The following is a 25993-nucleotide window of genomic DNA, read 5'->3' as shown; positions in this document are numbered from 1 at the left end:
TTAACCTCTTTGTGAAGCTTAAAATATTAAGAACATTGAGGGGAAAAAGAAGAGGGAAACAAAACAAAATAAAACTGGATAAGCACCTCTACAGTCTTTGTTCCTGGGTCCTTTTATATCTGTTTCTGTTTAAATTTTTAGTGGAAACTTATATTTAAAATTTATACTTGAGTAACATATATACCCCAAAACAGACCAAACCCACTGCAGTCAGATTGATGCCTGTTTGTGTCTCATTGCCATTGAGTCATAATTGACTCCTAGCTGATCTTCCATTGGACTTCCAAGGAAGTAAATCTCACAAGAGGAGATTGTCCTTTCTCCTTCAGAAAAGGTGGTGGTGGATTCTTACGCCAGAGAGGAGATGCCTTTGGGTTAGCAACACAACTAACTCTCTTAAGTACTATGGCCCTGGAAATCCCTGATTCCTCCTTATGATGTCCTGTAAGTATTTGATTTCAGAGACTGTAATCTTTATGGGAGGAGAAGGCTCATCTTTCTCGCCTTGAAGCATTTGAACCAATCACCTTTATCACTAAACATAACACACCAATGCACCAGGGCCCTTTTAAAACACATGAGAGATTTTAGAAGCTTTCATACCAGCATTGACTGGGAAATACCTTTCAGAATTTTAACAAACCTGTTTAGTACCATAAGAACATCATCAAATGGTTAACATTGCATCAAAACTTTACTTTTCTCCCTAAAAAGACATGGAATAATTTTATTGACATTAACCTCATGCCTGTGTTTTAATCACAGTATTTGCTTGCTATGTCAGGTAGATTTTTGGTCAGTGTGAGGTTATTTGACAAGCTTTTTAGTTTTTAATACTGTCAAAAGAGAATTTGAAATAATGAAACACATTTTTTAATGAAAAAAACCCCCACAAACTGTGTAGCTCATAAAATTCAAGTGGCTAATATTTTTGTTTCAACAGACCAGATTAAATGTGAATATGAGGGTAACTCTTTTAAAGGGTATTGTGAGCTGCTTGTGCCTAACGGACCAACTTTTCTACTGCATTTCTCTGTTTTGGCTGTGTCCTTTGTCTCTAATCAATTGGCATATTAAGTTGCTTCTGGTTTTGATAGCCTATGATAAATAATGTAATAATATTGTCATTGTGGCTCCTTAAATCAAGGAAGCAGTAGTTGATATAGGTGATCATCCAGATGATTAAAAATAAGCTCAAAACATTTTATATTAATATAAAAATGGGAATATAGAAGATACAATTGACATAGGATGTGAGAATGAATGCATAAGCAATTTCACAACATATGCTTGGGAAACACTATCATAAATTCCATTTTTTGTCCATTCTTTGAAAAATTACTGGTGTTAGAGTGATGAGGCATTTGAAAGCAAGGATTATTAGAAGCCTGAGTGTATATACAGTGTCAGAATCTAGGTTGTTTTGAAAACAGAGAATTCAGCAAAACCACACTACCTTACCTAATTTCTTTTGAAACTGGTTGTATTTACCTTACTTTATATTCCTTAGTAAATCTTCAGTAACACTCTAATTATAACAGTACATATACATAGTAAAGAAATAGAAACAAAACTTTATCCCCAGTTTTACTTTCCAGCATTAATGATTTTCAGCTTTTTTGTTGTCCTTTTGGTGTTTTTTACCTCTTACCAGTATAGGTGTACCGTACCTCCTTTTCTTGCTATCCAAGTAGCTTCCTTGACGTTACCTATACTTTTCAGTCATTGTCCCTTTTTGCTGCCTCAAGGTGAAGATGTAGAAAAAGTTTTGGATGAATGGAAGGAATATAAAATGGGAGTGCCAACATATGGTGCAATTATTCTTGATGAGACACTTGAAAATGTGAGTGAAATAAAGAGGTTTTTAGAGAAATGGTGATCAGCTACTAGTGTTTATCTTATTAATATATTTGTTATTTATAAATTTTTGTCTATTTTGTCTTTGAGAGTATATACAGAAACACACCAACTCAGTAATATTTACATATTGTTTTTTACTTTTTGTTTTGTTTTTTAGTGCTAAATATATACTTGGATTTTAATGCTAAAGGGTTAAATTTTTTCTTGCTTAATTTGCGTTCTAGGTCTCTGGATTTTGTACTTGTAGTGTGACCTAATATAAACAGATAAAAATTAATAACATTAAGAGTATATTTATACTCATGGAAGATAATGAAACCAATTACATAGTAACATTATTGATGGTACAGTTACTTTGCATATGGGAGGGAGGATCCTTTAATTTTAAAGGAGCCTGGGAAGGGAGGGCCAGTTTCAGTTTTGTCTGTTCCTGTGTTTATAGGTGCTACTGGTTCAGGGATACCTAGCAAAATCGGGCTGGGGATTTCCAAAAGGAAAAGTAAATAAAGAAGAAGCTCCTCATGATTGTGCTGCTAGAGAGGTGAGTTATTATACTTTCAAATACTTTATTGATTCTGGATCTGAGTGTACTATCTGCTTTTTGTTTTTAATCATATAGACTTACATGTTTATACAATCTAACCCTCTTTTTAGACCTTTTTAATAATGGATTTTTTTGTAAAATAACTTAATTCTTTTACCTCTGATATATTCTTCCTCTATTCATTTCCATTTTCTTCTGTTATTTTGTATATCTTTCTTTTTAAGTAGTATCTTTCTTTACCTTTAGTTTTTTATATTCATGATTATACATTTATTTCTAGTATTTTTGTAGACACTACATGATTTTCTACATAGATAATTATATTGCTTGGGGAAAAAACACAGTTTCATCTTCCTTTCTAGTCCTTTTGGCTTTATTGTTTTTTCTTACTGTATAATCTGGCTCTGTTTTTTTAGTACCAGTGTTGGAATGTATCTTAAGGAGAAATTGTTCAGTTTTTCACTGCCAGGTGAAATGTTGTTATGTGCTGTCAAGTTTACTACTCATAAGTCTGAGCAACAGATTGAAATCTTTCCCTCTTCTTCACCATCCTCACCACCTCTGTTTTGCCCAAGTCTGTTTTTTGCAGTCATTCATCAGTCTATCTTGTTAATGTTCTAATTCTCCTTTGCTAATCCTCTGGTTTTCAAACAAGATACCGTTTTCCAAGGACAGCCCCTCCCTGACAACATGCTCAAAGTATGGGGAAAGAAGTTTTACTGTATTTTTGTCTTCAAGGAACACCTTGATTGTACTTCCTCTAAGATAGTTTTGTTTGGTTTTTTGATAGTCCATGGGATCCAGTACTCTTTTCAACAACATAATTTTAAGGCATTGATTCCTTTTTGGTCTTATTTATTGTGTACTTTGAGAAACATGCTGCTATTGTGTTAGTGTTTATACTCAGCTTACACTTCTCTGCAGTGGGTTTTCAGAGGCTTTAAATTGCACGTGGCTGGAGGGGGGGGTGGAAGGAAAAAAAAGAAAGGAAAAAAAATTGCACGGGAAGAGATTGCCTGTCTTTTGCTGGTGGTTAAGAACTGCTTATCTCTGGGTGGCAGCACAGTTACTACTAAGTCCCCAAAACTCCTTCTAGATGCATGGGAAGCAATTGAAAAATACCATGACTTCATTCAGGCGCACCTTAGATGTTTCTAGTTTTGGCCTTAGGATAGTAATACCCTTGCAGTGAACTGGGAAATGTTCCCTTTTCATCAGACTCTGGATGCATTTGTATAAAATTAGTGTGGTTCTTTCTTTTTTTTAAACATTGAAAATGTTTTATTTTAAATTTTTTCCCCATTGTTGCACATTTTCTTCCTCCCCTTCCCTTGTCCCCTTCTCCAGTCCTCTCTGCCAATGCACCCATTTTAGCAGATTGTTTTCATACATAATATAATGCCTTATCAATCCTATTTTCCTTTTGGATGATTCTTCTCCTCTTTTGGTCTAATGCAGTATTTATTATCCATCCATTGTTTTCCCATACCCTAAAGAACCAGAGCTACAACTCAAACACATGTATGCACAGTCATGTTTATTGCCGCATTATTCATAATAGCAAAGAGATGGAAGCAACTCAGGTGACCCATCAACAAATGACTAGATAGAAAAACTGGAGCATTCACATGATGGAATAATATATAACACTGAAAACCAGTGAATTTATAAAACATTACCCAACATGGGGGGCCTGGAGGACAATATGCTGAGTGAAATTTCTCTGTCACAGAAGGACAAATAACAGCATAACACTGCTTTTAGAAAATAGGACAAACTTGGGGGGCGGGGCTAGGGAGAGAATGGTGTAGTTAAATACTTGGTGGAGTTCATAATACATTTAGGCCTAGAGTTTTCTTAAAGGCTTTTAAATAAATGAAACATTTGAAAATAGATATTGTACTATATGGATTATATTTTCTTAGCTGTCAGATTTGTCACCATAAAGTTAATAGTAATTTCTTGTTTTAGTATTTTTCTACTCTGCTCTGTTGTCACTTCTTTCCTGATTGTTGGTAATTAATGTCTTCTCTCTTGACCTTTATCTTCTCAATTTTTGTCAATTTCGTTGATATTCTGAATTAATCTCTTCAGATTTCATAGATTTGAAAACGTTTCTGTTTTTTTTCATTGATTTCCATTGTTTTCTATTCTAATCTTTTATATCTCTTGCTTATTTTGAGTTTAATTTGCTTTTCATCTGTTTTTGTTAGAAATAGTCATATACTTGAGACTTCTAAGATAAAGAGTATTGGCCACTTAATAGAATGTCCTTCACTTTGGTGTTATTTCGTATTTCTTTATTAATAAATGTAAGCTAACGTATTTTCCCTTTTACATTATGGTACTATGTCTCATTTCTCATGATAATTTTATTTAGTATTTGTTCTTGGGTGTCATTGAGCCAACTCTTAGCTCATAGCTACCTTTTATAACAGATTGAAACCTTACAGTCTCTGTTGCGTTTAATTCCATTGTTGCAATCATTGTGCCATCTCACTGAGGATGTTTCCTTCTTTGACCCTCCACCTTCCCAAGCACGTATCCCTTCCAACGATATGCCCTTTCTGGTAGTATGCCCAAAATATGTGAAACAAAACCTCACCATCCTTGTCTCTAAAGAACATCCTGACTATTTCTTATGAGACAGAATTGTCTGTTCTTTTGGCAGTCCATGGTATATTCAATATTCTGACAGTACCATAATTCAAAAGCTTCACTTCTTCTTTGTCTTCATTAGTCATTGTCCAACCTTCATATGCATATGAAGCAGTAGAAAATACTTGAGCCAGGTAAGTCTTTTTCAGTCTTTATAATACTGCTTTAGAAATAGTGATTTCCAATGTATACTTTTAGAAAAGGGAGCTCTGATAGCCTAGAGGGTAAGCAATTGTGCTTTCAGCTCATAGTCAGGTGGTTCAAATCCACAGCTGCTCTGCAGGAGAAAGGCAGTATCCTTCTGTGTGATTTACAGCCTCTGAAAACCCTCTGTGTGATGTGATGAGTCACTTCCTACTTGATGGCAATGAGAAATTTTGAAAGTAGTGTCTTAGATTGATTTGCTCATGGTCAGGATTGTTGTTGTTATTATGTGCTATCAGGTTGCTTGAGACTCTTAGGGATCCTGTGATACAACAGCTCTGAATCATTCTCTATCCTCTGCCCCCTTTAAGGTCTCTGACACATCTACCCTCATTACTCCAGTTACATTGATTGGCTTATTTTTGGGAAACATATTTCTAAAGTATCTTTGGGTGAACTTCAAAACTTACCACTTAAGGACCTCTCAGCACATTATTGTTACTGTTAGGTGATGTTGCAGTTGGCTCTGACTCTTCATGACTCTTTTGTATAACAGAATAATACACTGCTCAGTCTTGTCATTTTGATGAATGATGCTGTGCTAAAGTCCACCGTTGAACTTAGTCCATCTTGTTGCAGGTCTTATTTTTTGTTGAGCCACTTCTAAGCATGATGTAATTCTGTAAGGATTGGCCCCTATTTATAGCCTTCTAAAATTATGTGAGACAAAGTCTTACTATCTTTGCTTCTTAATACCTTTCTAGCTGCCCTTCTTTTGAGATAGTTTTGCTTCTACATTCTAGGCACCTTCAAAACAGGAAGTTTGTCAAACACTACATCCTTAGCATTTTTAATGCCAGTAACAAATTTGTGGTAATGTTAACTTAGTTCATAGGTCAGTTTAGAACCCTCATGTCCTATACAAAGTCAGTCGCTGAACAAGGGTGCTGCTAGTATTGTTTAACTATCATGATGAATGGAGAAGAGATTGAAACTGTCAACAAGTTCATCTTACTTGAATCTGCAGTTAACACCCATAGTACCAGCAGTCAGAAAGTAAGATGTGCTACACTGGGAAAGTATGCAGTTAGGGACCTCTCCAAATTCTTCAGGAGTTATGATGTCATTTTGAGGACAAAGGTGTGTCTGATGGGGGCTATGATCTTTCTTGTCACTTGCTATGCATCTGAGAACTAGACAGTGACTAAGAATGATAGAAGAATGTATGCCTTTGAGTTGTGGTGTTGGAGGAGAGCACTGAATATCCCATGGACTGCCAAAAGAACAAACAAATATGTCTTGGAGAGGATGCAGTCAGAGTGCTCTTTGGAGACATGAATGATGAGGTTTTGCCTTAATTACTTTGGGTATGTAGCTAGGAATGGCTATTCCTTGGAGAGGGACATGATACTGGGAAGAGTCATGACCACACAACATGCTCAAGTGTGTCAGGAAGAGTGAAAATGGCACAGGATAGGACAGGGTTCAGATCTGTTGTTCATAGAGTCTCTTGAGATCTACTTGACTTGACAGCACCTAATAACAAAAACAATATGTATTTATAGTATAGGATCTATAACTACATTGTATCATTTATATTACATTATATCATAGTATAGTAGATATTTGTCATTTTTAACTTACATTATATCATTGTGGATTAGAGTCTGTCTTGCTTTAAAGGTAGTACAGCCCAAAAAATAAATAAATAAAGGTAATGCAGCCATTTGTAGAATAGCCCTCAGTTGATAATAATGAATTCTAATTGCAGAAACTTTTTTTTTTAATGTCAGATGGGTAATGTGCCTGTGTCGTAACAAGGCTTAATGGGTGGCACATATCATACAGAAGTATGAACTCCCAATCATGCATATGAATCCGAAAAGGATCTGCAAAAGCTTTTAAAAGAATATCATATAGTTGGTGACAGAACTTTGCAGAAAAGACTTTATATATGTTGTGAAAGAACATATATAAATGATATTTTGTTTTTTTAATTTTTATCTTTCTCAAAAAGAGAAAAGGTTTAGCACTAAGGTGTGGAGTTGATTTCAGTTAATAGAGTATTCCGCTTGCTATCCTAGACTTGCAGTGCATCTGTATGCCACTTGGTGGTACTGCGGTATTATAAAAGTAGCATTGTCTGAACACAAGGAAAATAGTATTAAGGTTTAGCTAAAAAAAGAAAAAATAAATCATGGTTTTAGTCCATACTTTCATGCTAATTTTTATTGATGTATCATTGTTGTGTACCTTCAGCTGACCCTCCTGCACATTTTTAGAAGCAGTAAAATCACACAGGAGGAGATTGCCCATCTTTCTCCCACTGGTGGATACAGAGATGTTTTATCTTAACTTTTTAGTTGGCTTTTAGACTTAGCTTGGTTGGAGCACTTTTTTTTTAAGATGAAGCTTTTTTGTAAACTTTTAAATTGTGCTGTTTTAATGTGGATATTACTTTAGCTTTTTAAAGCTGCTAACTTTCTGCTTTTGGGTTTATTGTAGCATTTTTACAGTTAACATTAATAATGTCATTTCACTATACATGACACCCCAGAGGTGTTTTTGTTTTGCTTTAGTAGAATTTACGGCATTCTTTTTATGTGGACTGAACCAAAGGAGACAGTGTCAAGCATGTTACAGAGTGAACATTGTTGTTATGTGCTGTTGAGTTGAGTTGCTTGTGACTCACAGCGACCCTATCTATGTACAGTAACCCTGAAACCTGCTCTATCCGGTGCTAACTTTATTGTCTCTGACACACCTACCCTCGTTACTTCAGTCACTGAAGCAATTCATCTAAATAGGGGTCCTCTTCTCTTTAGCCGTCCCTCCACCATTCCCAGCATGATGGCCCTCTCCAGGAACTGGTCCCTCCTTGCAACATGCCCAAAGTATGTCAGACAAAGCCTCAAAGTCCTTGCCTCCAAAATATGTCAGACAAAGCCTCAGCAGCCTGGTCTCACCCTCTCTAGGACAAACCTGTTCGTTCTCTTAACAGTCCATGGTATATTTAGTACTTTTCTCCAGCACCACAGCTCAAAGAAATCAATTCTCTTTTTATAATTTCTAGTCATTGTCCAGTTTTCTGATGCATAACAAGCAATTGCAAAGACAGTGGACTGGATCAGGTGCTCCTTATTCTCCAGACTGACACCGTTGCTTTTCAGTACTCTGCAGAGGTCCCTGACAGCCAACTTTCCTCAGTGCAGTTCGTCTTTTGATTACCTGGCTTCTGGTCCCAATAGTGTTGATTATGGAGCCAAGCAAATGAAAAGTGTTAACAATCTTAATCTCTTCACCATCCATCTTGAACTGCCAGCTGGCCCCGTGGTGAAAATCTTTGTTTTCTTGATGTTGAGCTTCAGTCCATATTGAAAGCTGCAGTCCTTGACCTTTCACAGCCAGCGTTTCAAATCCTCCTAAATTTCAACAAACAGGGTTGTGTCATCTGCGTAACACAGGGTGGGTTTTCTCTCTCTTAATATTTTTAAATTGTGATTTTAACGAAAGTTTACTGAAAAGTTTGTTATTCTTTCATTCGTGGATTCATTGTTGCATATTTTCCTCCTTCCCATCCTTCTCCCCTGTTTTACTTTTTTTTTTTAAAAAAAAAAATGTATTCATTGTTGCACTATTTACTCCTTCCTCCTCCCCCAGTCCACTTTGCATTATACCTCTTATTCTGGAATGTTATCATACTATAATGACTAATCATATATTCTTTTGAAACAGTTCTTTGTTCATTATTTACTCATTCTTTTCCTAGTTTTCTCCAAGCCCCGTATCAGTTCTGCTTTATAACAGTGGATAACACAAGTTGTTGATGAGTCTTTCTCAATCCTCTTGCCAAAATCGTCTTCTTAAAGTTTGACTTTTCATATAATTTGTACAGCATTTAGATCTAATAGGAAGGATAAATACTGCTCTGTCATACACCTTTCTTGATTTTAAACCATGAGTGTTCCCTTGTTCTGTTCAGACAGTAGCCTCCTGGTCTAGGTAGAAGTTGTATGTGAGCACAATTAAGTGTCTGGAATTCCCATTCTTCTCAATGTTAGCCTTTATTTGTTCTGAACCACACAGCCTTTGCATAATAATTAAAATACTGGTAAACATTCTTCTAGTGTTCTCTGCTTTCTACATCTTTAGTGACTGTTGTGAATATTTGTACAAGAGTTTTTTTACATTGTGTTTCATGCTTGTACATTATGTTCCATATAGATTTTCATTTACATTAAGTTTTCTTTTTTAGGATGGTGAATGATAGTTCTAGTAACAGGTCTTCCTTGTATGTGTATAGGTCATATTTTATCTCTCACAGTGTTATACTTTAGGATCCATTTTTAAAAAAAAAAGTTTATTATTTTTGTGTGTGTACCGTCAAATCAGATCTGACTGGTTCGGGAGGAAATTGTTCCTCCTTCTCCAGCAGAGCACCTGGTGAATTTGAACCATACACCTCTGGGATTGCAGTGCAACTTCTTTCCACTAGGCCACCAGGCTTGCTAGGATACATTTTAAACTTTTTTTTAAATAGGTCTTGAAACACTCTTTGACTATTGAACACACGTTATTCCTCTTCACTTTGCTATTCCTGACATAGTAGATCATATGATTGTGTGATTCAAATGGCCAGTGGTTTAAAAGCGGAAGAATGTGTGTTTGGGTGTTTTGCTTTCACAATATCCATTAAATCAGTATACTGAGCAAATAATTTAAGAGGATAGACTATATATGAAGAAATGTGTGTTATTAGGATTTGAGGAAGACTTAACAATAGCTTTTGTTAAGCAGATGGTACCACCTTGCTTGCAGAAAGTGAAGAAGACTTGAAACACTTACTGAAAAAGATCAAAGATTACAGCCTTCACTGTTTACATCTCTGTAACAAGAAAACAAAAATCTTCACCATTGGTCCAGTAGGCAATAGCATGCTAGATGGAGAAAAGATTAAAGTTGTCAACAAGTTTATTAGGATCCACAGTCAACACTCCTGGTAGTAGCAGTCAAGAAATCAAAAGACATTTGCATTGGGAACTATTGCTGTCAAGGACTTCTCCAGAGTGTTGAAAAATGAGATGCTACTTTAAAGACGTCTGTTTGCCTATTCAAATCCATGATATTTTCATTTGCCTCCTATGCTTCTGAAAGTTTGACAGTGGAGAAGGATGATAGAAGAATTAATGCCTTTGAATTGTAGTATTCGAGTAAAGTGTTGAATATTCCACGGATTGCAGAAAGAACAAACTTATTTTAGAAGAAGTATAACCAGAGTGCTTTTAGAAGCAAAATGATGAAACTTCGTCTCACATATTTGGGCACATTTTTCAGGAGGGACCTGTCCTTGGAGGAAGACATCATGGTGGAAGTGGTAGAGGGTCAGCAAAAGAGAGTAAGATTCTCAAAGAAATGGATGACAGAGTGTCTACCACTTGGGACTTGAGCATGACAGAGATTGTGTGAGGAAGGAAGGTATAGGATAAGGCAAGATTCAGAACTGTTCTTAGGGTCACTGTGAGTTGTAGTTGACGTGTTGGCACTGAACAACCTTTGGCAAAAGCATATTTTAAATGAAGCCTATTGATACACAGTTCTGTGAATTAATCTTACTAAAATTTGGACAGAGAAACTATTAGTTGTTCAGTTTACTTCTACCTGTATAATTTTAGACATAAATTATAGCAAAAGATTTTCTTGTATGTCCATGTTCATGGACTCTGCGTTGTATACATTTTAAATCCTGATTGGGAATTTTGATCTGATATCATTTATAAAGTTAATGCTGATGTATATACTAGGAAAGTGAATTACCTGGTAAGTTGTTGTGTTCTGTTGAGTTGGAACTGACCAACAGTTGACCCTTCAGGTTTTCTGAAGCAGTAAATTTTATGAGAGGAGATTGTCCATCCATCTCGCGTGGAGCATCTAGTGGATTCAAACCATGTACCTTTGGGATTACAGCACAGTTGCTTACCAATAGGATCATCAGAGCTCCCTATTATCTAACCACATATGTGGTTTAAATACATTAGTCAAACAAGGAAATTGGAAACCTTCTTGAGGGTCCTATAATAGATAATTACAGGGATGGATTTGATGATAATTATATAATAGAATTAAAAGTCTGGATTTGATTCACACAAGTTTGATATGAAAATTCTTGTCCTTATTATCTGACATTATAAAAATTCTTAGTATCATTGAGTTTGAATCAACTCATAAGGGACCCACCAGCAGATTTCCAAGGCTGTAAGTTGCACAGGGGCACACTGTTCGTATTTCTCCCTTGTGTGACTTCTGGATTTGAACCACTTTTGTGTTAGTAGCACAACTCCTTATGGACTAGGCCAGTAGAGCTCCCCATTTATAACTTCCTTGGTAACTGTTGAAATAAAGGCCTCAGTAAGGTCCCAGGAAACAGTAAGGTGTCGGTTGATATGTTTCAACTAACAGACGCAGTCCTGAACTTGCTCATCGTGTTTGTGCCTAGAAATTTGGAGGACAGCTAACTGACTAGAAGAGATCTATTTTTCTTCTCATTCCTAAAAGAGGTGATCCAACACAATGTGGAAATTATTGAGTAATAATATTAATATCACAAGCAAGCAAAGTATTACTGAAGATCATCTTAGAACAGTACATTGACAGAGAACTGCCAGAAGTTTAAGCTGCATTTAGAAGAGGCGCCAGGGATCTCATTGGATTCTGGCTGAAAGCAGAAATAATAAGAAGAATGTCTGTTTGTACTTTATTGATTATACAAAGACAGTTGGCTGTGTAGATCATAACAGATTAATTGCTAACATTGAGAAGAATGGGAATTCCAGAACATTTAATTGTGCTCATACAAAACTATCATGATGCTGCCAATTGGCCCAGTGGTGAGAATCTTTGTTTTCTTGATATTGAGCTTCAATTCGTATTGAAAGACTGCAGTCCTTGACTCTCTTCAGCAAGCCCTTCAAGTCCACCTCAGTTTCAGCAAGTAGGGTTGTGTCATCTTCATAATGCAGATTGTAGATGAGTCTTCCTCCAATCTTGATGTCACATTTTTCCTCATAAGAGCCCAACCTCCTGGATAATCTGTTCTCCATATAGATTAAAAAGATATGGAGATAGGACACATCCCTGGCATACACACGTCCCAATTTTGAACCATGCATCATCAGGATGGTTGGTGAAGAGATTGAGGTTGTTAACAGTGTTAGTTTGCTTGCCTCTACACTCTTGATACCAGCAGCCAGGAAATTAAAAGAAAATTACGTTGGGAGAGTCAGCTGTCATAGACCTCTCCAAAGTACTGAAGAACAATGATATCACTCTGGAGACTTAAGGTATGTCTGATCCAGGCCATATTCTTGCAATTACTTGTTATGCATCAGAGAGCTGGACAATGACTAGAGATGAGAGAAGGAGAATAATGCCTTCCTTTCAGCTGTGGTTTTGGAGAAGACTATTGAATATACCATGGACTGCTGAGAGAACAAACAGGTTCATCCTAGAGAGGGTGAGACCAGGCTGCTTCTTGGAGGCAAGGATTCTGAAACTTTGTCCAACATACTTTGGACATGTTGCAAGGAGGGAACAGTCCTTGGAGAGGAATGTCATGCTTAGGAGGGTGGAGAGAGCGCAAAGGAGGAAGACCCTCGATGAGATGGATTGATTCAGTGACTGAGGTAATGAGGTTAGGTGTGTTGGAGATAATTTGATTGGCACAAGATAGAGCAGAGTATAGGGCTGTTGTATATAAGGTCACTATGAGTCGCAGGTGGTTGCACACACAGTAACAGCAACAACATACAAAACTTAGACCAAGAAGCTGTTGTCTGAACAGAGCAAGGAATCACTGAATAGTTTAAAATTAAGAAAGGTGTGCATCAGGGTTGTATGCTCTCTCCATATATGTTAAATCTGTATGAATCTGAAACAGTCCGTATGAAAGCTAAACAAATCATTTGAGAAGCTGGACTCTGAAGAAGAATGTGGCATCAGGATTGGAAGAAGACTCATCAACCTGTGTGATTCAGCCTTACTTGCTGAAAGTGAAGAAGACTTGAAGTGCTTGCTATAAAATATTAGAGACTATAGCCTTCAATATGGATTGCTTCTCAACATTAAGAAAACAAAAATTTTTACCATTGGATTGTTAGGCAACATCATGATAGATGGAGAAAAGATTGAAATTGTCAGTGATTCCTCTTACTTGGATCCACAACCAACGCACTTGGTACCAGCAGTCAGGAGATCAGGAAACAGTGCGTTTGGAAAGTCTGCAGTCAATGACCTCTTCAAGTTCCTGAGGAGCAGTGATGTCAGTTTGAAGACTTAAGGTATGTCTGATTCAAGCCATGATCTTTTCAGTCACTTGCTGTGTATTTGAAAGCTGGAAAATCAATAAGGATGACAGAAGAAGAATTGATACCTTTTAGTGTGGTGTTGAAGAGTACTTAATTATCGAGTGGACTGCTAAAAGAACAAGCGAATGTGTTTGGGGTAAATTGTAGCCAGAATGATTCTTGGAAGCAAATATGACAAAGCTTCATCTCATATACTTTGAGCATGTTGTTAGGGGGCTGTTCCTTGGAATGGGACATCGTGCTAAGAAGGGTGGAGGGTAGACAAAAAAGGAAAAAATCCTCAGATGGATTAATACAGTGACTGTAGCAGTGGACTCAAGTGTATCAGAAAGGAGGAGGACAACATAGGGGAGGGCAGCGTTCAAATTTTTTCACAGGGTTGCTATGAACTCGACTCAGTGGCAGCTAAGAGCAGATACGCTGAAGTTGAGAGACACCACTCTGTCTAAACAGCTCTTTTCTTGTATGCTGTTGTGTGGAGTCAAAATCCACCCATAGCTGACCCTCCTGGTAGGTGTTCATAGGCAATATGACATGGCAGGAGAGTGCCCATGCTTCTCCCGTGGAGCACCTGGTGGATTTTAACTGTATACCTTTAGTCTGTAACAGTGTTTGTGGCCTTTTACATCTTGCCTTATATTGTACCATTTCTTCTTCAGCTGTGACTATTCTTAGCTACTTAAATGAGATATTTTTCTTATTCAGATAGTAAACTCCTATTCCTCTTAAGTATAACCAGCATAATAGAATAGTCACTGACGTCCTCCCCAGAGTGCCCCATCTCAACTCACAAACATCTCTTCCAGACTTGAGCCAGACACCCTCCTTCTACTCTCACAGTGTCCACCTACTATGTAGCATTTTGGAAGTTATGGTAAAATGATTTTACTTTCCTGTTCATACTGAGTTTTTTACCAGGCAGTCATTGTTCTGCTCATTTATGAATCTACTAGAAATACCTATCACTTGTTACGTGCTCAGTATATGTTTGGAAAAGTAAAAAATGAAATACACTGGCTATGTAAATGTTAAAATTTGCATTAATATTGAAATAATCTCAGATATAGATGAAAATAGTAATAATGCAAAGAATCCTTCTAGATTGGCCAATTAACATTTTACTGCATTCACTTTTTTTCAATACATATGTGTGTGCAATTTTTAAAGTGTTAAGAGTAAGCAGTTCTTGTCTACAGTGTTTACTTTATTAAGCATGTATTCATTTAGATACTGTTTGTAATATAAAGATAAGAGGCTTTGCTCCCAATAAACCGATTTTTTCAAACTTATAATTTGTAATGATTATGTAGACAATTTCTTGACTATGTATATCTTAATGAGTAGTTTTATTTGTAATTATTAGGTATTAATACAATGAAGAGAGCTAAAAATACAGTAATTATAAAAGTAGAAGTAAGAACTTTGTTGTCGTTGTTGTTAGGTGCTGTTAAGTATGACTCATAGTGACCCGTGAACAAAAGATCTGAACCCTCTTCTATCCTGCACCATCCTCACACTTCCTGGCAGTCACTGTGTCAGTCTACCTGGTTTAAAAAATTTTTTGTTGAATCATAAATACATAAAGTACACTAATCTTAATAGTTAATTAGTTTGCATACATGTATATACTTATATAATCACCATCCTGAACAAAATGCAGAACATTTCTAGAACCTCAGGAGATTATTTTCTGTACCTTTTCAGTTAGTTCTTACTTTTCCCTGTAATTGATAGAGGTAACTACTGTTCTGATTTCTACAAATATTTATTAGTTTTGTTTGTTCTTGAGCTTCATATATATAGAATTATTGAGTAGGTACTCTGATTCATTTCTGAATGATGAACAAAATATCTTTGAAATTAATCTATGGTGTTGTGTTGTAGTGTAAGAGTTGGTTGTTATTCTGTATAGCAGTCCTGCGTACAAACATGTTGCTAAGTGCCATCAAGTCAGGTATGATTCATAGTGACCCTATGAACAAAAGATCTGAACCCTTTTCTATAATTATCGTTGTTTCTCTAATGTTCATAGAGTTTCCAAAGACCTGTTGTTTAAGAAGTGGATACCAGTCCTGCTTCTAAGCCTGCCCTAATCTGGGAGTTCTACCAGTCACTGTCCATGAAGGGTAACCATTATGGCATTTGACACAGCAGTGGCACAGCAGTCAGTATCATAGCAACCCCAATTGTACAGGCATCCAATTTCCTTATTCATTGGACTGTTTCCAGTTTTTTACTGTTAAGAATAAAACCCTGGGGAGCTCTGGTGGCCTAGTGGCAAGAAGCTGCACTGCAATCCCAGAGGTACGCAGTTTGAATCCACCAGATGCTCTGCTGGAGAAGGAGGGGCAATCTCCTGTACCAGTCAGATCTGATTTGACGGTACACACAGAAAATGTAATAAAATTGGGGCGGGGGGGGGGGGAAGGCCTTATTTCTCTAGAAGTGAAATTGCTGGATCATATCTAGCCTGTGTCAATTACATGGAAATAACTCTTTCAGTGTCATTGGTGACCCTGTTACGTCCTATGCAACCAGTCTCCTTCTTCTCTTCTGTATATAGCTCCTTAGGGTTGTCAATGCTGGGGTTTTTTTGTGGGGTTTTTTTTTTCCTTTTTTTTAAGATACTGGGAAGGAGCTATCTAAGCCTTTCTTTTCAAGGTGCCTCTGAGTGCATTCAAACACTTAACCTTTTGGTTGACAGCTGAGTGTATAAGCTAAGCTAACTGGGGATATTTTGTATATGTAAGAATATACAAAGAGAATATACAGAGCTTAAATTGGTCTTTACAAATGAAAGTGCCTGAAAGACTGTAGTTGTTAGGTACTATTGAGTTGACTGTAAGTTAAAAAGTAGAATTGCCCCACTGGGTTTTTTCTAGGCTGTAATTTTTATGCAAGGAGCCTTAGGGTCACAGTAAATTGAGTTGCCACCTGAAAGGTCAGTAGCTTGAATCTACCAGCAACAGCATAGACAGACAATGAGACAGCCTGCTTCTATAATGATATCCAGGCTTAGAGATCCTTAGGGCGTAGCTCTGTTCCAGTCTTTGTTGTTTAGGGTGCTTTAAGTCAAAGTAGATGCAGTGGCAGTAGGTTTCCTTTGATTTAACCTTTATGAGAAGAGATGCCTGATTTTTATCCTGCAGAACTGTTGCATATGTTCCGGTTATCAGACTTTCAGTCAGCAGCTAAGTGCTTAATAATTGTGCCACCAAGGCTCTTTGAGAAAGTTTAGATGTTATTTTATTAAGAAAGGTAGAAAGATATACATGAACTGACAAGGGAAAGAGAGAAGAGAAGAAATGGATATAAATACCTTTACTACATAACCTGTAAGAGGCCTGAGTGTGTATTTTAATGTAAACTGTCCCACTGGCTGACTTGGAGATGCTAAAATAAGAGGGAAGAGATGAAACTCCATTATTAAAGATTCATAGTGGTTTCCAGCCACCAGGAACCCGAAGTCTTTTCATTTGGGGGTTGAAGAAAAGAACTATGTGAAAATAATAAAAATCTTACTCATCAAACCAGTCTGGTACTAGTACAGGTATAACAACAGACATACAGACCCATGGAATAAAAAAAATTGAGAGTTCAGAAATTAACCCACATCTTTAGTCAAATGAGTTTTGACAGAGGCTGAGAAAAATGAGAAACAATAATCTTTTCCCATAAATAGTAAGAAGAAAAGTTGGATTTTTACATACAGAAAAAATGGAGCAGGATTCTGCTGTCTCCTATACACAAAAAGAAAGTGGATTAAGGACCTAAATTTTTAAAAAAACTATAAAATTACAAAATTTTTATGAGAAAAGGCAGTTTCAAACCACTAATCAGTCTAATAGCTTTAATTTTATTTGTACAGCTCTGAAAACAGTATTTTCATGCCTTTAATTGCCTAGACATTTCTGAATTCTTTTTGTTGAAATAAAGCTTAGTAAACTGGAGGTCTAATAGCTGAAATTAAAAATTTGAACCCAAATTTGTTATTTCTAGGTCTTTGAAGAAACTGGTTTTGATATCAAAGACTATATTTGTAAGGATGATTACATTGAACTTCGAATCAATGACCAGCTTGCTCGTTTGTATATCATTCCAGGAATTCCAAAAGATACAAAATTTAACCCGAAAACTAGAAGAGAAATTCGGGTATGTAATAATTAAAAATATTTTTGCCTTTTGGTAGGCAGTATCTTGAATTAATGAAGTAGGCAATTGTTTGTAGAAGTTCCTTTATATTAACTAAATTTTTTATTTCAGAACATTGAGTGGTTCTCCATTGAGAAATTGCCCTGCCATAGAAATGATATGACCCCCAAATCCAAACTTGGTTTGGCACCTAACAAATTTTTTATGGCCATTCCATTCATCAGGTATTTTAGGTCTTTTTTTATAATATAATACAAAACATGATTTTGATTATGAGATTTTTTTTTTACATACCAAATTTTTTTAAAAAACGAAACTTTAATGTTCTTTCCAGACCACTGAGAGACTGGCTTTCTCGAAGATTTGGAGATTCCTCAGACAGTGACAATGGATTTTCTTCAACTAGTAGCACACCAGCTAAACCCACTGTGGAAAAATTAAGGTAAAGAATATATATCCAAAGGATTCTGAGTTTCTGTTAGTTCAGTTATATTTTGCTTCCAAAATTTGAGAGGGGTAGAATTGCTCTGTTTATGTCTTCATTATGGATCTAATGCAATTTTTTTCCCCCAAGGATTTTGATACTTGGAAAAGGAGCTTCAGACAAAAAAAGAGGGGGGAGAAATAATGTACTTAAGGTCCTAGTTTTTTTAGAAAGCTTAAATACGAGGGGGAGGGTAAGTGATCTGTGTGTATGTGTGTTTGAGTTTTAATATAGTTAACTCTCTGGTCTCTTGTCCTATTTGAGAGATAATTGACTTCTGTGGAGGTTTGATTGTGGGTATATTGAGATCTGTTTTTGTACAGGGGAGACATGAGAAGTGCCAATTAAAAGTAAAAATGTTATTAATTATATTTCCCCCTTACTTTCCATAGCATTGATTGTGCATATTGGCCCCCCAAATTACAGTGATCCCACACACAAAGAAGTGAAATGCTACGTGGTCCTGCACATGCTGTTGGCATTCATACTGATTGAACAGTTGTGCTTATTTTTGAAAGTCTGTTTCCAGGCTTTTCTTTCCACTTTGTCATAGGCTGCAGGCTCCACTGAAACCTGATCAGATGGTAGTAGCATGTAGGCTTCTCCTGACAGGTAGCCACGAAGCAAACCTAGTCTCCTGCATGGAATGGGAGAATTGTGCCACTGAGCCACTACTGTGTGTGTGTGTGTGTGTGTGTGTGTGTATTATAAGTGGCTGCTATTAAATTGACATGAGCTGCAAACAGCATTTTTTAATAGGAACATGATTAAATCCAAGTAACAATTACATAGCAGCCTGGAGAAATAACTTTATATTAAGTAAGATGTGCATGAATGCAACACAATGTATTATTGTATAAATACCAATAAAGATTTTTACACACATACCAAAAAAATAATTTTTATATATATAAATTTTTTTTTTTGTAACAGACTTGTTAGGACTTTGGCTATGATAGTAAATTCAGAGTTCTTGTTGTTGTTGTTATGTGCTGTCGAGTTGTTTGCGACTCAGAGACCCTAGAGACCTTAGGTACAACAGCCCTAAACCCTCCTCTATCCATAGCCAATCTTACTGTCTCCAACATACCTCCTAATCTGGATATGTGTTTATCCTAGAGCTTCAAAATGTAAATGGTAGAAGTAAGCCATGTGTAGAGTCAATTGTTTTAAGCAGATAGGTAGTATTCCATTTAAGTCTTGTTTTCTGGGGCATAGAGTCTAATAATAAATGTTTTGAGAGTCATTTTGGCTCTCAGAACCTGTGATTGTTACAAAATTATATAAGACATAAGTGAAACCATGTAGAAAATGTAAGATAGAGAAGAATGAAGTTCAAAAGAAACAAAGGTCCAACTAAAAAGTATAAAAAATGGACATAGTGTTGAGGCTGGGGAGGAGTGTTGGATGAATACTCGTCTGGGAGCAGCTGTTTCCCTTAATTGTGTTGTGTGATTACCAAGGTTTGTGGTCTTGATGGATGAAATAAATAATAAAGCAACTTCTCAAATAAGATTTTTAGTTAACATTTATGTAGGGTAGTGGTTATTTATTTTTTTATTTAAGCAGTATTTTGTGTATAAGGAATATCTATGATGATACATTAGAGGTAATGTCTGAATTTTGTCTAGAGAAAAGGTAAAACAATTTAATTACACTTTTTCAATAGGAAAAGGCAAGCTCATTCCGAAACTTTTAACACATTTCTTGATACTATTGAATCTGAGCTATATTATACTTTTAAATGGTACTAGGTGAAATTTCTTACCTTAGATTATAAACCACTAAATGCACAAGAATTTTAGACCAGATTTTTATTTAATTTTGGCATCTCATTGTCTTGGGACCCTAAATTTTTTTGCTTTAGAATGTATCTCAAATCCTAGTCTAGTATGGATGAGACACATAGCTGACCTGTGTAAGATCAGATTTTATCCTTTAGTAATACTAGTAAGAATGAATTTTCTGTTCAATTAAGAGGGAAAAGCTATACATTTGTTTTGTGGCAACTAAACTGTCTTTAAAAAGCTGGTAGAGATTTAGAAAATAGCTTCTTAATTCAACAACTGTTTCTTGAATTTTAGGCTCTATTTTAGGTATGTGCTAGAGCAGTAGACAGACAAGAATCCTTGCCTCTAAGAGAATTTGCACTCCAGTGTGTGTAGATACAAAGTAAATAAGAAAGTAAAATGCTTGATATGTAAAAGAAAGTTAAGTGAAATTTCTCTTGTTCTGATATTTATATTTTAAATTTTGGTGTAGTCGAACCAAATTCCGCCACAGCCAGCAGTTATTTCCAGAAGGCTCTCCTGGTGACCAGTGGGTAAAGCACAGACAGCCATTACAGCAAAAGCCATACAATAACCATTCTGAAATGTCTGACTTTTTAAAAGCAAAGGTGAGTAATGTACATTACAGAAATTCAGACCTTGTGATGAATCGAAGAGTTTCCATAATGTTTAACTCCACAAACAAATGATAGCTTAAAGAATTCTAAATTGTAGGGATGCGATTTCTTAACTTTTATAGTTTTTATATAAATCTGGTGTGGTAAATAGGAGGAATTAACATCTGTCTTTGATAATATACTGCCAGCAGAGATTTCATTTAAAAATAAACGAGAAAAGTATCTTTCAGATAATATCTGTATTTAGATTTCATTTAAAAATAAATGAGAAAAGTATCTTTTAGATAATATCTGTATTTAGATATTTATTTCAGATAATATTTTATTGAGGGAAAAAGAAATGTAAAATTTTAATTCTGCTTTTCTTATTGTTTTCATAAAAGTAAAAGAGATAAAGAATACTGGGACCCAGTAGAGTAGCTAAAATAAAAACAGACATAATACAAAGTATAAGTTAGACTCCAAAGTAACTTGAGCTCTACTATTTTGATGGGAATTTATTATAGAATTGCTTGTGAAAATGGGATGTGTGTGTGTGTGTGTGTGTGTCCTATCTATGAAAGTAGGTACACCTAGTGACCTAGCACTTTCTTTCTTATTTTATATACTTCATCACAAGGAATATACAAGCAAAGAATATGTCCTTAGCAGTGGAATGAATGGATAATAAGTTATGATACAGTCACACAGTGGAACACTATACAGCAATGCAAATGAATATTATTGATTTATTATGCAAAATATGTTGTTGCTATTAATGGCTGCCGAGTTGAGAGTGACTCAGGGTGGTCATGTTTAAAAGTACTCCAAAACAGCTATGAGATATCATCTTACCCCAGTAAGAATAGCAAAATTTGACAGAGTAGCAAACAACAAATGCTGGCGAGGTTGCAGAGAAACTGGAACCCTTATTCACTGTTGGTGGGAGTGTAAAATGGTGCAACCACTATGGAAGGCTCTGTGGCGCTTTCTCAAAAAAGTTGCACATAGAAATACCAATTGATCCAGCAATTCTTTTACTGGGAATATACCCTAAAGAGACCATAACTGTCACCCAGGTAGATTTATGCACACCCATGTTTATCGTGGTTTTGTTCACAATAGCAAGGAGTTGGAAACAACCGAAGTGCCCATCAACATAACGAATGGATAGAGAAGCTGTGGTATATTCATACAATGGAATACTACACTGCCTTGAAACGCAAGGGACTTATGAAATATTATTCAAAATGGATGATCCTGGAAGACATTATGCTGAGTGAAATATCTAAGTCACAAAAGGACAAATACTGCATAGTGCCATTGTTGTAGAAAGGGACTGACATCAGGGTTGGGGTGAGACTAAGAAAAAATGGATAAATTATGTATACTGCATTGAAAGAGATGAGGGAGAGAACAGTCTAAAAGCGATATATGATTGGGTATTATGGACATGATAAGAGTCCAGAGTGAAGGCTGCATAGTGGAGTATACTGGGGGAGTGGGGAGGATTGCGTACTAATGAAAGAATTTTACTTTTCAAAGAGAAGGGCCAACTGAGGGGAAGGGGTGGGCAGGGAGAAAAATGCAACAATGAATGGAAATCCAAAATCTCTGTGAATGTTCATTAAAATTAAAAAAAAAAATAAGATTACTCAGTCCTGCATCATTTTTAAGATCATTAATATGTTTATGTTCTGCATTGTGGCTTTTATGCTTCATTATCTTTATCATCAGGGGATCTTTTTTGACCTAGTGATAGAAAGTGATGCTAGCAAACCAAAGATGGATGATTTTAATTGCTACCCTCTGGCCTGGTTTTAATTGGTTTTGGTTAAACATTATTCTTAGTGGTATATCACTGGTCTGTCCATTTGCTGTACAGAGGTAACCTGTGGTTGCTGTGATGCTAAACACTGTGACACTGATGTGTCAAATGTGATAATGGTTACCAATAGTGGACAGTGTTTGGTGGAGCGCCCCAGTTAAAACAAGCTAGGAAGAAAGAGTGGCATCCACTTCTGATATAGCTTGCCTCTGAAAACTCTGTGAACATGGAGAAACAATGAAAGTCATAGAGTCACTAGGAGTTGTCTACAACTTGACAGCACCTAACAACAACAACATTAGCGGCTGCCAAATTGAGAGTGACTCAGGGTGATATTGTTACTACAGAAAATATTACTCAATTCTGCATCATCCTTAAGATCATTAATATGTTTAAGTTCAGCATTGTGGCTCTTAATGCTTCATCATATTCTTCATCAGGGATTTCTCATACTTTCATTGGTCCTCTACCAGAAATGAACTTTTATTAAATTGATTCTTCCTGATCAAATGTCCAAAGCTATTGAGTTTTCTCTTGGCTAATTTTTAGACGTTGATCGCCATGCTTTTTTTCCCTAGTTATTCTTAGTCTGTAAATGCTGCAAAACCCAGTCTTCTACAGATGGAACAAACAGTCTCTCAAATGTAATGTCTAGCAACAGAGACCAGTAATGAAAATCACATGATTCCATTTGCTGGAAGTTGCTCCCAAAGGACAAAACTGACTTACGATGCTGGAAGTTGTCTTTTAGGGAATGGTGACTGGCATAGGACCTCATAGGGATTCCTAAGGTTGCAGGGGGGTTATATGCATCCCTTCCTTTTGGAGGAATTCATCAAGAGTTATGTTTTTCTGTACTTTTTCTATTTATGAGGGTGCAGTAGTTTAAGTACTGAGTTGGAGGTTTGAGCCTATCAAAGGAAGACTTTGCTCTCTGATTCTATACAAATAGGTTACAAAATCCTGTGGGACATTTCTACTCTATATTGAATTTGCTTGATGGCAGCAGGTTTGATTTTTTAATATGTGAGAGGGGGAAAGTATATGAAAAATATGTAAACTATATGTAATAGATAAGACTTAGTGTTGAATTTGAACTAAAAGAGTGTAAAGCTTTATATCCTGCCCATAATTTATTTTAGGTTGCCATATTGTTTTCAAGCTGTTTTAACCAGTGGTTCACCCCCTTCCCCGGTGATAGAATATAAATAAATATTTTACTTTTTTATTATGTGTGCTGTTTTAATCAGAGAGCTCTGGTCATGTGGTCTGTAAGGAGTTTGACTTCTAACCCAAATGCTGTTACTGTTATTCACCAGTGGCTCCTCTGGAGAAAGATAGGCAGTTTCATCTTGTGTCGTTTACAGACTCTGAAAACCTGCTTGGAGGGTCTGTTCCACCTTGAAGCAAATGAGAGAGAGTGTGTCTTAGTTGTTAGGTGCCTATGAGTTGAGTATACCTTTTAGAGATCTGTTGTCTTCTATGAACAACAGATCTGAACCCTGTCCTACGCTGTGCCATCCTCCTCGTCTCTGACACACTCCAGCCCATTGCTGCAGTCAGTAGTTATCTTTTCAAGACCTTTAAGGTGAAATTAATATTAAAGACGTAACACGTTTGCAGTTAAACTTAAAATTTCTTATGAAAGTAATTGTTAAAACAACAGCATAATAAAATGATAAAATAGAAGATTATTTTAATAACAACAAGCTTAACATTAGATACTAGGTCTGAATTTAGGGGATACTGGTTTAAATTTAGAATATCAATCCCTGTTACAGAAAAGATGTATTTAGTAGCTATTTTTTAATTTAATAATTCTAAGTTATTTTTAGAATATGTCTGCTGCCTTCTTTCTGTTCTACAAACTTGCTATTCTGCATCAGCATTGTTCTCACAGAGAAGGCTCTTTTTGGTGTGCAAGAAAAGTTTTCAGACTTGTTCCTACATTTTTTTTTTTGCTTTCTACTAATTTTTTTAAACTCCCCTCATGTTTTTCTATTTATGCATTGTAAATAAAATCTATAGCATAAAGAGGCTACAACAAAGAGGAGGAAATTCTTCGATCATTTTAGAGAAATCTTGATTTGTCAAACAGTATGTTCTGTAAGAGATCATATTGAATTGGTGTGATTTCCCTGTGTCTTAAGTAGATTTTTTTGTGGGCTTTGCTAAACTCAACCAGATAAACATAGATAAATATTTTTCATAGGTTTGTATTATTTTATTCTCTTGCATTATGTTTTATTTAAAAAAATAGAATCCAAATATAAGGGGAAATGGCAGAAAACAGTATCAAGATTCTCCTAATCAGAAGAAAAGAACAAATGGAGTCCACACTCAGCCATCAAAGCAGCAGAATCCCTTGATGGTAAGATTTAAGTCTCCTGTGCTAAACTGACATTTAGGCTTCTTAAGTGATGTACATATTTGTCAAGGCACATTAATGTTACTTGCTCCCATTTTTAAATAATACACGGAAGATATTTATGGTGCTAAATGTATACGATTATGTTTATGCACTAAAACTTCCTTTAGTCAATTAAAATTTTATGCTTAACCTGATGTTGCTTTAATTATATACCTAATCTTTGCTTTTTTATGTGGATGTTTACATTTATTTTAATGCCATGAAAAATATATGCAGTAAGCTCTTTTTAAGAGTAATTCCTTGTCTGTTCTGTGTTGTTAATAGTTTTTATCTTTTCATGGAGTGGAAGGCTGTATTTTTTTCTCTTCAAGTTTATAGTGTTTGACAGTTAAAACGATAATAACAAAGTACTCATAGTCAAAGCCATAGGCATTAGACAAGGCCTAAAAAGACATATCTGTTATGTACAACAGAGCACACTTAGGTTAGACTAGCAGGTATTGTGCTAGAGGAAGAGCCTTGTGTTGAGAATCATAAAAGAGGAGGAACAGTTGCAAACAGACCCTAGTGATTGGAAAGTGGAATGTGAGAAGTAGGAATGTAGGAAAATTGGAGATTGTTAAGGAAGAAATGGAACATAGAAACATTGACATACTAAGCATTGGTGAAATGAAACGGACTGCTGGCTTGGGACATTATGAATCACAATAATATGATCAGTATGTTGAAAATGAAAAGATAAGGAAAAGCAGGGTCACATTCATAGTTAAAAAGACCATTTCTAGATCCATCTTGAAATACAATGTTGTGAGTGACAGGATAATACTCATACGAGGAAGACTTGTTCATACCACTGACATTCAGATTTATGCACCAACAACCAGAGCCAAAGAAGAGTAAATAAATGATATCTACCAAGTGTTGTAGTCAGAAATCAATTGAACATGCAACCAAGATACATTAGTGACATTAGTAAATACATTAGTGACTCAAATGCAAAAGTTGGGAATAAGGAAGAAGAATGTGTAGTTGGGAAACATACACTTTGTGACAGAAATGAGGCTGGTGATAGACTTCTGTATAATCTATGATTTATTAATTGCAAATACATTTTATAAGAAACATAAGTGGCGACTGTATACATGGATCTTATCTGATGTCCTAAATAGGAATCAGATTGATTTTATATATGTTGTTGTTGTTGTT

The 25993-nt window shown here is 35.9% G+C and overlaps 1 protein-coding gene across 3 annotated transcripts in view; it reads left to right on the top strand.

The window, feature by feature from the left end:
- DCP2 (decapping mRNA 2) overlaps positions 1 to 25993 on the top strand; it is a 57935-nt gene that overhangs the window by 24200 nt on the left and 7742 nt on the right. Inside the window, exons 3-9 of one of the 3 annotated variants that reach the window (XM_006886682.1) lie at positions 1716 to 1843; positions 2303 to 2401; positions 17566 to 17718; positions 17830 to 17942; positions 18053 to 18160; positions 20465 to 20600; positions 24677 to 24787. In XM_006886682.1, coding sequence (XP_006886744.1) covers positions 1716 to 1843; positions 2303 to 2401; positions 17566 to 17718; positions 17830 to 17942; positions 18053 to 18160; positions 20465 to 20600; positions 24677 to 24787 — 848 coding nt within the window. The remainder of the gene's footprint in view (positions 1 to 1715; positions 1844 to 2302; positions 2402 to 17565; positions 17719 to 17829; positions 17943 to 18052; positions 18161 to 20464; positions 20601 to 24676; positions 24788 to 25993) is intronic. The other 2 variants (XM_006886684.1, XM_006886683.1) reach the window with 2 other exon arrangements.

The sequence above is a fragment of the Elephantulus edwardii genome, unplaced genomic scaffold (genome assembly GCF_000299155.1).
Source record: "Elephantulus edwardii isolate Elephantulus edwardi_28Jun2011 unplaced genomic scaffold, EleEdw1.0 scaffold00050, whole genome shotgun sequence".
NCBI classification, from domain to species: domain Eukaryota; kingdom Metazoa; phylum Chordata; class Mammalia; order Macroscelidea; family Macroscelididae; genus Elephantulus; species Elephantulus edwardii.
This window is presented reverse-complemented; position numbering and strand designations above follow the sequence as displayed.